This window comes from Pseudorasbora parva, chromosome 2 (assembly GCF_024679245.1).
Source record: "Pseudorasbora parva isolate DD20220531a chromosome 2, ASM2467924v1, whole genome shotgun sequence".
Lineage (NCBI taxonomy): Eukaryota > Metazoa > Chordata > Actinopteri > Cypriniformes > Gobionidae > Pseudorasbora > Pseudorasbora parva.
Window position 1 is genome coordinate 17,873,628 of NC_090173.1, and position 14,436 is coordinate 17,888,063.

At 39.2% G+C, this 14,436-nt stretch overlaps 1 protein-coding gene across 1 annotated transcript in view; it reads right to left on the minus strand.

Annotated features, from left to right (window-relative positions):
- pitpnc1a (phosphatidylinositol transfer protein cytoplasmic 1a) overlaps window positions 1–14,436 on the minus strand; it is a 144,876-nt gene that overhangs the window by 13,160 nt on the left and 117,280 nt on the right. Inside the window, exon 6 of the mRNA XM_067457921.1 lies at window positions 3,277–3,372. Coding sequence (XP_067314022.1) covers window positions 3,277–3,372 — 96 coding nt within the window. The remainder of the gene's footprint in view (window positions 1–3,276; window positions 3,373–14,436) is intronic.

A 14,436-nucleotide genomic window follows, 5' to 3' on the forward strand; every position in this document is an offset into this window, starting at 1 on the left:
TATATATATATATATATATATACACATATATACATATACATATATATATACATATATATATATATATATATATATATATATATATATATATATATATATATATATATATATAATTTATTTATTTCAGGAAACGGGCAGACATGAATAAATCGCTACGCAAACAGTAAACGATAAAAAAAAAAATGCAAACCAAAAATGATTTATTATTCCAAAGTCTGAGCATTTTTTAGCATTTATTAACATTGTGTGATGGTTAACAGTAACTCTTGCGCGAAAATAAATTTTTAGGTATAAATGCCCTAAATCTGATTACATCTAACAATTTTTAATATAATACAATATTTTTGAATAACATTTTTAAATAACACATTTTGATATTTTATTGAAAAAAAGTACATTTGATTTGTGTTAATGGCTAATGTTTGCATTGGAGTGCATAAATGTTAATTATGATTTGGTAAACTTTATTTCTCCTCTGCCATATGTATAGTATTGCTCTTGAAAATAGTTGGGTTTGGAATTATACTTAAAAAATATCCATTATGACATGAATTGATAATTACATTGTAATCCTTTTATTTTTTATATTTAAAAATATCTGTGTGCTGCTGCTGTGCTCTCTGTGTGTAATAAGCAGTGTATGTGCGTTGTAGGTGCATATTACTAACACATCCTTTAAATGGCACGTTAAATGTCATTTTCAGTTCCTCAAAATAGCAACACCTCAATAATGCGCCTGAACACAGCTCAACATGTGCCGGGCATTTCCGATTTCAGGCATTTTTTGGCGATTCCCCGACAAAAAATCTGTGGGTGAGTGAAAATTGGGGCTAAAATTGTGCAGTTTGAACTTAGCATTTCAAGGTTCTGCATTGGCACGGTCAACGTGGGTGTCTATTGTTTTTGCTTTTTGTTGTTATTTTCTATTTCTTTTTTACAAATTGACACACATGTACAGTATTGCACTTATGCTGTTGAGGAAATATGCATCGCACCCATTATACACAGCCACTTACCAAAGCCTACGTGTAAAAAACAACTTTGGGATTACGGCGGAGGGAAAGGGACCTTTTTGTACAGATTCAGTTGCTTGCTTTTCTTTGGCACGACCTAACAAATAGTGTCCCCTTCCCGCAGAGTCTTTCAAGGGCAAAAAGACTGCCAGTTGGAACATCCCCAGAGTGGGATCTTTGCGGCCATTGTCTGAGATCCACAAAAAAAGGCTGTTCAGCAGCACTGAGTACTGCTGGGAGAAGCATAGTGGGTTGGCATTTCTTATTTCCTTGAAACACACCTTTAGTCAGACTACTTTTAATACTCAGACATCTATGACAATTATACCTTGCAATGCATCGGGGGTGCATTACACAACCAGATGCGGTTCAGTGTTTAGCTCTTTCAGCTAAAGCGATCAACATGATATGATTCGATTATTTGAATCCCTTTTGCAAAACATTTCTTCTTTTTAAACCATTGTTAGTGGACTTTTCGTCATATTCCATTCAAATCATTTAGTTAAATTACATTATGTAATTTTTCGCCGCTAGAGGTCGATTTTGGAGCTTTTATTATGCCTCAGATGACGCTTCTGCTTTTTCCGCTCGTGTGTGTATGGTAACACAGTGCTGTTTATGATGCTATCAAATTAGACACATTTGAGTGTTGAAAGTTTTGTGCATTCGTTCGGCAGCTACTATGAGACACTTCTAAGTACACAAGTTAAAATAATATATAACATTGTTGTAGTGATTTTTGGATATTTTATTCCATAGATTGTACATATTGTGCCTTTATCTCCTAGGGGTCGGCAAAGTCGCCAGTGATTTCACCTCGCTTTTTTTCTTATCAGTGTGAAAGAGACTCAAATAACGATTTTTGTTACTAAGTTTCTCATTTTATTTGTGTACACTCACAATAAAAACAAAATCTTGTGACTTTTGCAAAATAAAGAAAACAAACATGATGCTCGATCTTCGCCTCTCTCTCAATGAAGTCCATTCTGATACATGTCAGAAAATAAACTGCAACTTAAAGGGTTAGTTCACCAAAAAAGGAAAATTGTCAATAATTATTTAACCTAATGTCGATCGACACCCGTTAGACCTCCGTTCATCTTCAGAACACAGATGAAGATATTAGTGTTGAAATCCGATGGCTCAGAAAGGCCTTCATTGACACCAATGTCATTTTCTCTCTCAAGACCCATAAAGGCACTAAAGACGTCATTACAAAGCCCATCTCACTACAGCGGATCTACAATCATTTTATGAAGCGACGAGAACAGTTTTTGGGCCGAAAAAACCCGAAATACTGACTTATATAGTGATGGGCCGATTTCAAAACACAGTTTCGAACGGTTATTAATCAGCGTAATGATTCATGATTCGGATCGCCAGAGTCACGTGATTTCAGCAGTGTGCTCAATACCCTGATTCATAACGGTTCAAAACGTTGTATTGATACGCTGATTATTATGCTTATAAGCAACTGAAAAAAAGCACAAATTTCAGAGCATGTCAAAACTTCTAAAGGGCCCTAAAACTGTCTCGACCACTAGTGGTTAATTTTATTTTGACAAAGTAAACATTGACAAGATTGTCTCACATTAGGGCATTAAGCTAATGCTGTTTTCCATGACACAAGTGATTTTATTAGTCTAAATGAGGACTAGAGTGATCACTTGTCAGTCCCAGAACTGCAGCTGTTCTTTTCCCTTCCACATCTTATTCCACCTCTGCTCTTTTTTTTTTTTTTTAATTCTTCAAACAGAATCACTGCTGGCCTGGATCCTCAGATAGCAGCACGCTCCTGCCAGAGAAAGATAACACTGCACTCCTCTCATCTGTCTGTGCTTACCTCTGCTGGAGGAGAGAGACAGTGTGTGAAAATGAATTACTGCAGCGGTACGGTGGAGAGGCGATTCTCAGTCTTGTGTGTATCCAGTAGAGATCTCAACAGGGCCTCTTTAATAATTCAGTATTGGCTTAAAATAACCCATACTCCTTTGTTTTCTTCTATGTGGGAGAAGCAGTCCCCTGTTTCTTCAAAACAAAATCCCATCAGCACTAAATACCATATCAACCGAGCTCAAATGAATAAATCTTAGAGGTCAGTAAGGAAAATATTGGATGTGAATATGAAATACGGAGATGAATATGAGCGCATACTGTACTTTAAGAGGGAAATATGTACATTGTACATTTGTATCACTGACAAATTATTTATAATATCTTCATGGATTTTACATTTATGTGTTTTATTGAAGCAATATCTTACCTCAGACTCCTTGTAGTAGCGCTCTGGTATCTCGTCGTAGGCAATGTCGATAAAACACACTTCTATTTCTTCCTCTCTGAGCTCCGTATCAAAGATCTAGAAAAAAATGAGAGGATGTTAGAAAGAAAACGAGTGGGCCAGCTAGCATTGAAATTGTCGGGATGCTCCACATCAGTCTTAAAGGGTTAGTTCACCCAAAAATATTAATAATGCCATAATTTAGTCACCCTTAAGGCACCCTAGGTGTATATGACTTCTTTCAGGATAATGCTAAACACAATCCTGGGTTTTCCAAGCTTTATAATGGGAGTGAATAGTAACAAATTTTGAGGTCACTCTTCCGCTGGAACTAGACTCACGTACGGCAGTTACCAAAAGGCAGTGATATGCCTTCGCTTCAGAAGGCCTTTATTAACCCCCGGAGCCGTGTATATTACTTTTATGATGGATGAATGCGCTCTTTTGGGCTTTAAAATCACATCCTCCATTCACTCCCATTGTAAAGCTTGGAGAGCCAGGATATTTTTTAATATAACTCAGATTGTGTCCGGCTGAAAGAAGAAAGCCATATACACCTAGGACGTCTTGAGGGTGACTAAATCATGGGATTGTTTTTTTTTTGGTTAAACTATCCCTTTTACCAGATGTGACCAGTTTCCTTCATCTGTCCTCACAGAAAGCAACAATGGAGTGAGATGCAGCAAAATCAGAACATATTTGATGTGTAGCGGAGGAGATTTAACTGTGGGTGGAGTGACTGAACACGACCGAATTAGAAACCAAGCAAACAACATAACATCTTGTCGCTTTTTGCTCGTTGCATTCGCATGTTGTAAATGAAGAGAATAACGAGGTCGAAAAGTAGCCCTATTATTGGTTACTAGTTAGTGTCAGTCGTCACACCCTCAGCCTGAAAGTCAGAAACATATTGCAAACTAAACTGAACAACAGGTTTTTAAACAGTCAGCCAAGAAACAAAGTCAGGTTTGGAAGTTAACAGACTGATGCAATGATGAGTGGAGTTTTTTTTATTTAAATTCACACTCAACTAAGCATGTTACGTCAATCATATGACTTCTTTCTAACTAAGCGGGTGGTTTGACGACCAGAATAAGTTGCTGTGTGTCAAAGATCTGGCTACGTGAGCACTACTATCTGCTCTCCCATTGGTAAGTCGATACATCACATTACTGAACATTAACACACCATGCATCAAGGCTGGAAAACACTACATAACGTTTGTCCAGATTTTTTCCCTTGTTTTGGTTCTTTATATTTTTTGATTAAAGGTGCAGTGTGATTTTAGCGGCATCTAGGGGTGAGGTTGTGAATTGCACCTGCACACCACTCACCCCTCCCTTTTGATGCACATATAGAAGCTACGGTGACCATCACAGGACAAAGATGTGGTTGTCTGAGACAGCAGAGAGTAGCTAGTGCTCTGTAGAGCAGTTTGTCCCTTTAGGGCTACTGTAGAAACATGACGGCGCAAAATGGTGACTTCACTGTAAAAGGACCCGCGGTGTGTGGAGACAGAAATGACTCATTCTAAGGTAATAAAAACATAACGGTTTATTATGTAAAGTCTTTATACACCACTGAAAACATTTATATGTATATTAAATTGCATTTCTGTCAATAGATCCTCATAAATACTATACTGCACCTTTAATGTTTTGAAATAAAAGAAAACCTTAAGATATAACGTAAGCTTGTTGTGTATATTGCCTAATCATATAGTTTGCTCAGAAATGAATGAACCTGATGAAGAAAAAAACGTATCTCGGTAAACATCATTTAAATAAACAAATATTTAAATATAAGTTATTTATGAGCTCAAATATTCAAATCAACTCTGACTGATAATGAATGATGTCCAGTTGCTTTGTTGCAGCAAATCAATCTCGATTTCGAAAACAAGCCTGTTCATTTGTCTCCAGGGTATGACTATACAACTATATATGTCTTTCTGTTGTGGGAAACAGTAAAAAGAGACCCAGGAATCATAAGCAGGCTCTGACACTACTCCATGCTGTCCACAGGAAGGAGCTCTCGGTCTGCACGTGACTCATTGCAAAAGCTGCCACTCATCCGAGAGTGTGGCAGTGCTCGCAGCCTAACAAAGAGTCTAATGGGTGAGAGCGCGCCGCTTCAAAGGATCAGGTGCTTTCAGGTGTGAGAACGGCTCTCTTGTTGTCTGCCACCGATGTGGCTTTGCCAATTACATTGTAATTCTCTTCATATCCAACTGACAGTAAGCTTCAGAGATGGCATGGAGAGAAATGTACAAAACCTCTTTATTTTAAAATGTACACACAAAGGAGAGCGCACTAGCTGTGAGAGCAAGGAACGGATGTGTTAAAGTTGTACAATGAAGAATGAAAGGTGACATGACAGAGTAGCTGAATATTTGATAAAATAAGGTACGATGGACCTTATCAAGAGAGACAGAGAGGACGACAGAAAGGGAAATTTGAAAAGGACTTGAAGGATGGCTCTAATAAATATCAACCGTAATTTCTGAGATGTAGCCACACGGTGAAATCATCAAGGAGTCAAAGCACGAAACTCGGACAAGCTTGTTTATCAAAGCCGGAGAGCGAAATACAACGACTAACTCTAAAGACTCCCAATGCTGGTGGATAGGCAAAATTAAAGTAGACCCCTGCTTCAACACAGACTAATGCATGCTGGAGTGCACAGTTTAAACTTCAAAGAAGCCAACATGGCTCAAATGTAGGGAAAACATCGGAAACAGCCTCTCATGCCAACGAGGAGGCGGAATACAGATCAAGGATTTGTGTTTTCTCCTCTTACAGATGCAGACGGAGATCTGCAGGTGCAAAACGACAAGAGACAAATGAGGGGGTTGGGTTCAAATATCTCTCCACTGAAGACAAAGTGCTGACCCCTGTACCTGCCGCATGGCCGTGGACGATTAAAGCTTGGAACATACTCTTAAGAACAAAGAAATGTGTTCGTTTTATCGAGGTGGCAAGAACAAGAACAAAGTTTGCTATGGCCAGGGCATTCCATACTTCACGAGAACAGCAGGTGCCGATCATCTGCGTTTCTCTGCATTAACCACACCCACTTTAAATGTATCAAACAATAAATCACACAATAGTTCTCGGACACCCACAAGAAAAAAGTTCTGCTCAGGCGATGTGTCGAGAACAAGCTGCGAGAACTCCCAAACCAGGGCTGCAGGTCTCGCAGCCCTGGGAGCGAGAACTTTTTTCTCTGTTCTTGCGGAGTATGTTGCAGCCTTAAGGCAAAAAGCAAGGTCCATAAAGAAATGATTTACGGAGCAGGGGAGCAAGACCTAATCACCAAACATCAGGGCCTGACTGCTTATGTGTCCGAATGGGAGCATACCTTCATCCGTTTCCCAACGTCTACTGGAAAGTCTTCCCAAAATAGAAATGGAAAGAAGAGGTCATGGTTCTGTAATTGAATGCTCAACAAGCACATGTACAGCAGGTGAGATTTCCGATTCATGAGGTCTAGGGTGAAATGCTAAATAACTATAGTTAGAATAACAACAAAGTAAACAATAACACTATTTGTGCTATACCGATGTGTGAGCAGAAGTTAAAATAATATGTTAGTTTTATCAAGCATGCTAGATTTGTACAGCTAAAATAATTGGAAGCAATGTCTGCGGGCGCTCTTGTTAAAATAAGGTAGATAGTGTTAAAAAAAGGAAAACTGGATCGTAATGCCAAGATACGGAAAGTTATCAAGTAATCTACAATGTAAACACATTTATGTATGACGATTGGATAACTGGACTAACCAGCGGACCAATTGCATCACCGCATCTCAAATGTTGGTTTGATCATTCTGAAATGCCTGAGCCAAATTCTGTCCTCAAAATGATCTGGTTTAATTCCCTTCGCAGAAGTGTCTCAAAGTGGGATCACTTAAGTGTCTCAGAGTCAATTTTGGCTCCCTGACATGATTCAGGCATTTGATTCCATATATTCCTTCCTCCAATAAAATGTCATATATTTTAATGTCACATAAATAAATGTGACCTTGGAGCACAAAACCAGTCATAAGTAAAATCCTTGAAAAATGTGTGGCTTCACAGTTGAGATCTTACTTGCTTTTTGAACCTTTTCAGCCAGGATTTCGCTCGTCACATAGCACTGGAATTGCTCTTCTTCGTGTGGTTAATGATATTCTTCTGTCTATGGATTGAGGGTTAATAAACATCTTGATTCTCGTGGATCTAAGCTCCGCATTTGACACAGTCTGCCATGAAATACCAATTTCTCGCCTTTTTGATATCAGCAACACTGGTTCTGCTGTTTTCGTGGCTCATCTCCTACATCAGTGACAGAAAATATTATATCACCATACAAGTGTTTAAATCTGCCACTGCTCCGCTTTCACAAGGTGTTCCTCAGGGCTCAGTTCTTGGTCCACTTCTGTTTATCATTTACATATATCCACTTAGTAACATCATACGCAGGCATGCACTTCAATTTCATTGCTATGCTGATTTGATTACATCCACATTTACCTCACCACCAGCTCCTGTAGGCCATCATTGCCACTCTAAATGCATGTAACAGGGATATCAATCATTGGATGTCCTTGAATTTCCTTAAACTAAATAATAGCAAAACTGAATTACTGATGATCATCTCTGCAACCTCAGTCAAAAGGATGGACCTATCCTTTGAAATTGATGGGGTTTATATTAAGCCTTCTTCATCTGTCCGTAATCTTGGTGTCTTATTTGACTCATCTCTATCTTTTGGCTCTCACATTTCTTCCGTTGTTAAAAACTCTTTTTTCCATCTTCGTAAGGTTGCACGTCTTCGATCTTCTCTCACTCCGGCTGATGCTGAAACACGACTCTTTAGGCATTAATCACTTCACACCTGGATTATTGCAATGCCATATTTCTTGGTCTTCCTAAAAAACTTCTCTCCTCCACCAGTTCTCACCTCCACCAGGCACTCTGCTCACAAAAATCCTCTACTGCATGATCTTCACATGGCTACCTGTGGCATTACGTATTCACTTTAAGGTATTTCTTCTAGCATTTAAGGCATTGAATCATCTTGCACCTCCATATCTGTCTGACCTACTCCTCCCATACTCTTCTACCCAGTCCCTCAGATCTTCTGAAATTGGTCTTTTGTCTGTTCCTCATTTTCGCTTGTCTACTGTTCCCCTACCATTGCGTAATATATCATCTCTGTCTACCTTCAAGACCCAGCTAAAGACATATGTATTTTGAATAATGTGGCTATATTAGACCCTGTGCTTGTATTATGTGGGTCTGCACATGTACTGTCTAACACTATGTAAAGCGGCCTTGAGCTATAGAAAGGCGCTATATAAATAAAACTACTACTACTTATTCTTCTTCTTCTTCTACAAGTGTGACGGGGATATTTATGGCAATAGCCAACAATACATTGTATGGGTCAAAATTTATGAAAACATGATCAAAAAAGATCATGTCCATGGATATATATTTTTAAATTTCCTACCGTAAATATATATATAAAAAATATTATAAATAGTAAAATGCATTGCTAAGGACTTAATTTGGACAACTTTAAAGACGATATTCTCAATATTTCTTTTTTTTTTTTTCGCACCCTCAGATTCCAGATTTTCAAATAGTTGTATTGCGGCCAAATATTGTCCTATCCAACTATACATCAATGGAAAGCTTATGTATCCAACTTTTAGATTATGCATTAATCTCAATTTCGATAAATGTACCTTTATGAGTGTATTTTGTGGCCAATGGTCACAAATTATAATATTGCACTAGCTAGGTGACAAACTTTTATGTAGCAATAGCACACGTTGGCATCTAGCCTAAGCAAATGCTCCACTCTTTTCCACAATTGTAACCCCCTGTAATTTAAATTGTTCTAATAATTCCAACATAATTGACCATTAAACACTATTACAAACTATCAAGTGTCCACTTTTCTCACATTGCTCAAAAATACATAAAATAAACACTTTAACATATAAAATAACAACATTTACTGATTTGATTTAGCCATATGCAAAGCATTTTATTATGTCTGTTCCACCTGTATCATCTCAGTGAGCTTTTATGAGGTTTTACACGCGTAATGTAATGTGTATTTTCCGTTTTCCAATATTTCAGTGTGGGTGAGAAACTTTTGGAAAAGTTGTTTGAAACGAAAATGCCGCTTTGAAATGTATCCAGATTAATATAGACGTAGCCATAGTATGCTGTGTCCTGTATGAGACGCTGCAAAAGACATGAACGCAAAGCTCAGACACATCCATCTATAGTGCATATTTACATAGAAAATCAATGGAAATGCAGTGTAGTGGAACGTTCTCATGTTATGAATCTTCAATTATGAATTATCTGCCACAGATCCAGTTCTGTTTGGTTCCACTAGTGGTGAAAAAATATCTTACATCAGCTTCAAAGTCAGCTTTATATCAAAACTCTTTATTTTGTGAAGGCAAAATCCCATTTTTAATTGCACATTAACCCAAATAAATGAAATGTTTTCATAAATCTCATCAAAATGTAATAATAAATAAATCTCTTGTTTTTCATCCCCTTTCCTCCAACCACCTGCACCAATAGCACTGGACTTGTCCAGGACAGGTGGCTAAACAGAAGCCGTTACTTAAGAAAAGAGCACGTTTAGAGCAGGTTGAAATGCATAACGGTGATCCATCTGTGATGTGGGAAAATATATTGTGGTCTGATGAAACGAAAAGGCTTTTAGCTGTAATTCAAAGCGATGTGGAGCCATTCTAACACTGCCCACACCTCAAAAACACTACAGCATCACGCTGCCTCTCCTCAGCAGGAACCAGGCATCTTGTTAAAATAGAAGGATTAATGGTGCAAGATACAGAGAAATGAGACAGGCAAGCCTGCTTTAGTCTGATAAGAAAACATGCTCTCTTTTTTAAAATACATGCAGTATGTAAGTGCATACCTAACAGATCAGATAGCTTTCATAACTGCAGTAGTAAGTGGATTGAATATAATGTTCAGTTTTCAAACATAATGACGGTGAAATTAAAATAATTAACGTTAATATTTTCACAAGGTGCTGTATCAGTGTTGTGTGAGTGATTTGATTGGGCATCGGTATGACCCTCACGCGTTGATTTCAGCACCATGGACAAGGGGAATCAAACGAGATGAGTGATAAAACCTCGAGCTATTTCGAGCTCATCAGCTGCAGTTAGTACAGAAGTGTTGGAAACGTGTGAAACATGGATAGTGAAAGAATGCAGCTTTCTGTTATTGTCACCTGCATTTACAGAAACAGCCCTGAGGCGGACCATCCAGCACCCCACAACCCCTCGACAGATGCTGCCCTGCTCCAAACTCCTCTCCCCGTGCCACGGGCATCTTCATTCATTTCATCATTTTGTCCGCTATCAATCATTTGTTTTATTTGTTTTCCAGTGCAACATTTAGTATGAAAATGCAACACTGATATATTCCCAGTACACACACTGCCCAGCCAAAAAAAAGTCTCTGTTTTAAAAGTCAAATAGGCAAATGCTTAAGAGTCTATGATTATATCATTGTTGCAGAGATTATGATGTTTCTATTATTATTTTTGTTTTTTGGCAACAGTTCTTCTAATCGTTATTGATGGAGCGTGTAGCTTTTCATTTCTTAAACAACCATGAAGGAAGACATTATGGCCATATGGATGACAATATCAAGATTCATCAGGCTCAAATTGTGAACAAATGGTTGAGAGGAAACTCTTTGGGATGTGCTGAAGGAGACTTTACAGAGTGTTGGACTCTTGTATTGTCATTGCAAGATCTTGACCAATAACAAAGGCTTCTTAATGGGGGAAAAAAACAAAAAAACATAACATTTATTACCATAAAGAGCAGCATAAAATGTTGGTCTTTTATTGCAATGAAAAGATACACTCCATCAATTAGGGTTAGAAGAACTGTATCATATAACATGCAGGAAACAATATTTAATGCAATAATGATACAATCATATATAGACTCCTAAAGCCTAGTTCACACTGCCCGACTTTTGCCCCGATTTGAAATCGCCGACAAATGCCCGAGATCATAGGCAAATCGGTGCTTGTGCAAGCAAGTGACAATCATGCAGTGTGAGTGATCAAAGACGCGATCAGAGAGAATCGCAGACGCCCGTGAGATATTTGGCATGCTAAATAACTAGACCCGTCTGCGATTAAAACTCCTGCTGTGTGAAATGAGTTCTAACGGAAAATTACATCGGCAATGACTGACAGCCAATGAAAGAGTGAGATACAGGGCAGCAGGAGGTTCGGGGAGGAGTTATAGAGCAGAATATCAGTATTTTAATAGATATATTTACAATTCTGTCAAACAGAAACAAAGGCCAAACATTTGCAGCCAGCCGCAGCAGCAGCAGCAGATTACAAACTTATTTATTTACCTCAAACTTTCTTTGCAGAACACAATCCTTGCTCTCTGTCTCTCCAACAATTTCTTCCGCCATAATCTTTTTTCTTTTTCTCCACAAATCAGCGCACATCCAATTTAAAGCAAACTTTGTGCAGTTTATAATTTTTAATAACAATTCCAAGTCTCGCGCGAGAACTCCGGTCTGACGCACGTGTGATCTTGCGTTGTTTACTTGTCACATCGCACGTGTGTTTGGTTGGGAATGTTGGGAAACGTATGTTTGCGCACCGGAGAGAGAGAGTTGTCAGCGATTCTTCCTCTAGTACAGTCTTGCAGTGTGTACCCCTCTGTCGCCGATCCATCGGTCAGTGTGAACACAGCAGTGACTGAATGATACCCCAGATAGTCATCTGCCTGTAACATACTTGCATATAAGGACCTACAGCACAGGTGATTGACTTTATTGATTAACATGAATTGTAGTTTGCAAGTAAAGCTGTAAATTCCTTTATCAAAGTCAGCTGCCACCGTGGAGTGCAAATGATAACTCTATTAGGCAGTATATTAGTGTAAGCGCTTTTCTCCTGTTTTCTTCAAAACAAAAAGTTGCATCATGAATGACATAAGCTTGCAGCCCGCTATGTCATAACGTTGACTACCACTTGGTAGCTATCGTTAGGAACCAGTATTGAAACTATGGGTATCGAAATTGGCACCGGATCGAAAGATTTTGAACAATACCCAGCCCTAGTGTGGCCCGATCAAACAGACGAGCTACTGTAGCTAAAATTGCTCAAGAAGTTAATGCTGGTTCTGACTGAAAGCTGTCAGAATACACAGTGCATCGCAGTTTGTTGTGTATGGGGTGGGATAGCCGCAGACCAGACAGAGTGCCCATGCTGACCCCGGTCCACCGCCGAAAGCGCCAACAGTGGCACGTGAAAATCAGAACTGGATCACTGAGCAATGGAAGAAGGTGGCCTGGTCTGATGAATCACATTTTCTTTTACGTGGATGGCCGGGTGCGCTGCTTACTTGGGGAACACATGGCACCAGGATGCACTATGGGAAGAAGGCAAGCAATGTGATGCTTTGGGCAATGTTCTGCTGGGAAACCTTGGGTCCTGCCATCCACACGGATGTTACTTTGACACGTACCACCTACCTAAGCGTTGTTGCAGACCATTTAGATCCTTTCATGGAAATAGTAGGAAATGGCTGTGGCCTCTTTCAGCAGGATAATGCGCCCTGCCACAAAAAAATGGTTTATGAATGATTGAGGAGCACAACGAGTTTGAGGTGTTGACTTGGCCTCCAAATTCCCCAGATCTCAACATCTTGAACAAAACAAGTCTGATCCATGGAGGCCCGCCTCACAACTTACAGGACTTAAATGATCTGCTGCTAACATCTTGGTGCCAGATACCACACCACACCTTCAGGGGTCTAGTGGAGTCCATGCCTTGATGGCTTAGGGATGTTTTTGCAGCAAAAGTGGATCGACACAATTTTAAGTCATAATGTTATGCCTGATTGGTGTATATTCTTGAGAACAATGTTGGCTGTCACTACCTCATCCCATCACGCAGTAAAACACAAAAAAATCTTATTTTTTACTCACTGTCATTAGTCAATTGAATCACTGTAAGTTCAGGCATGTCATATTTTAGATCTTCAAACACACACACACACACACAAGCATGATCACAGAAGAGAGAAACACTATCCGCCTGCAGTGAGTAATCTTAAAATGCTCTCATTTGGGGCAGAGAATAAAAGTGTTATTTGATGCCAAGAGCAAAGGAAAAAAAACAAAGAGAAGTTGTTTCTAAGTGAGTGAGCATGTGAGCGGAGACTCGAACAGAAGCTTGGGACAGTGCAAACAGCACCGGCTCAGACGGACCGGAACAGCTGTCTGGAACAATCCCGATGCATGTAAGCTCTCACACTGACTGCAGGACAGCATTATTAAAGTCAAACTTACACAGAACTCTCCGGCACAAATCCCATCTGATATCACCGTATGGATATTCCAGTAAATATAAACACAACAGCTCAGACAAACATTCTGAATAAGAGCATAAATACTAGGACAAATAAACTTTAAACACCTGGGGTAATGTGATGCAAGCGTTTCTTTCTAGTTTTAGCCAGAATTTTCTTGTTCTCATTTCATGTCCAGCTCCACGTTGTTTAAATAGCAAAAATGATCACGCCCATCTGTTCACACATGGTCTGAAAACCAGGTGTGTTCAGAAGCATTGTTGGCGTGTTGCTATTTTGGGGAAACTAAAAACGACTGCACCATTGACCAACAAAAACCTGGACTGAAGTCAATAGTGCAGTATTTTCAGGTTATTTAAAGGGTGTGTTAGTAATACGCGTCTATAGGTGGGTGTATAGCGTGCATACACTCTGCTTATTCCACATACAGGGATGCGCAGCAGCACACAAACATTTTTAAATAATAAAAATAAAAGGATTCCTCTCTGAAGAAGCATTCAGTCTTTCTGCTCGCAAATGGTGCGAGTGCAACTGGCTTTTAAAGGGAAAGGGAGATTACTCCCAAAACACACCTATGACTCATTAAGAGACTAGACCCGTTTGGGCTATCTGCCTGGCGCACCGAACGTTTTTTTTCCATCGTTAAACTAGCAAAAGTGGATTCGGGCATGCCCTTGCACCTGTGCCATGAGCCTCAGACCATACGCTCAAATCGATAATGGTTCCTCTAGTATTTAGTTAGAC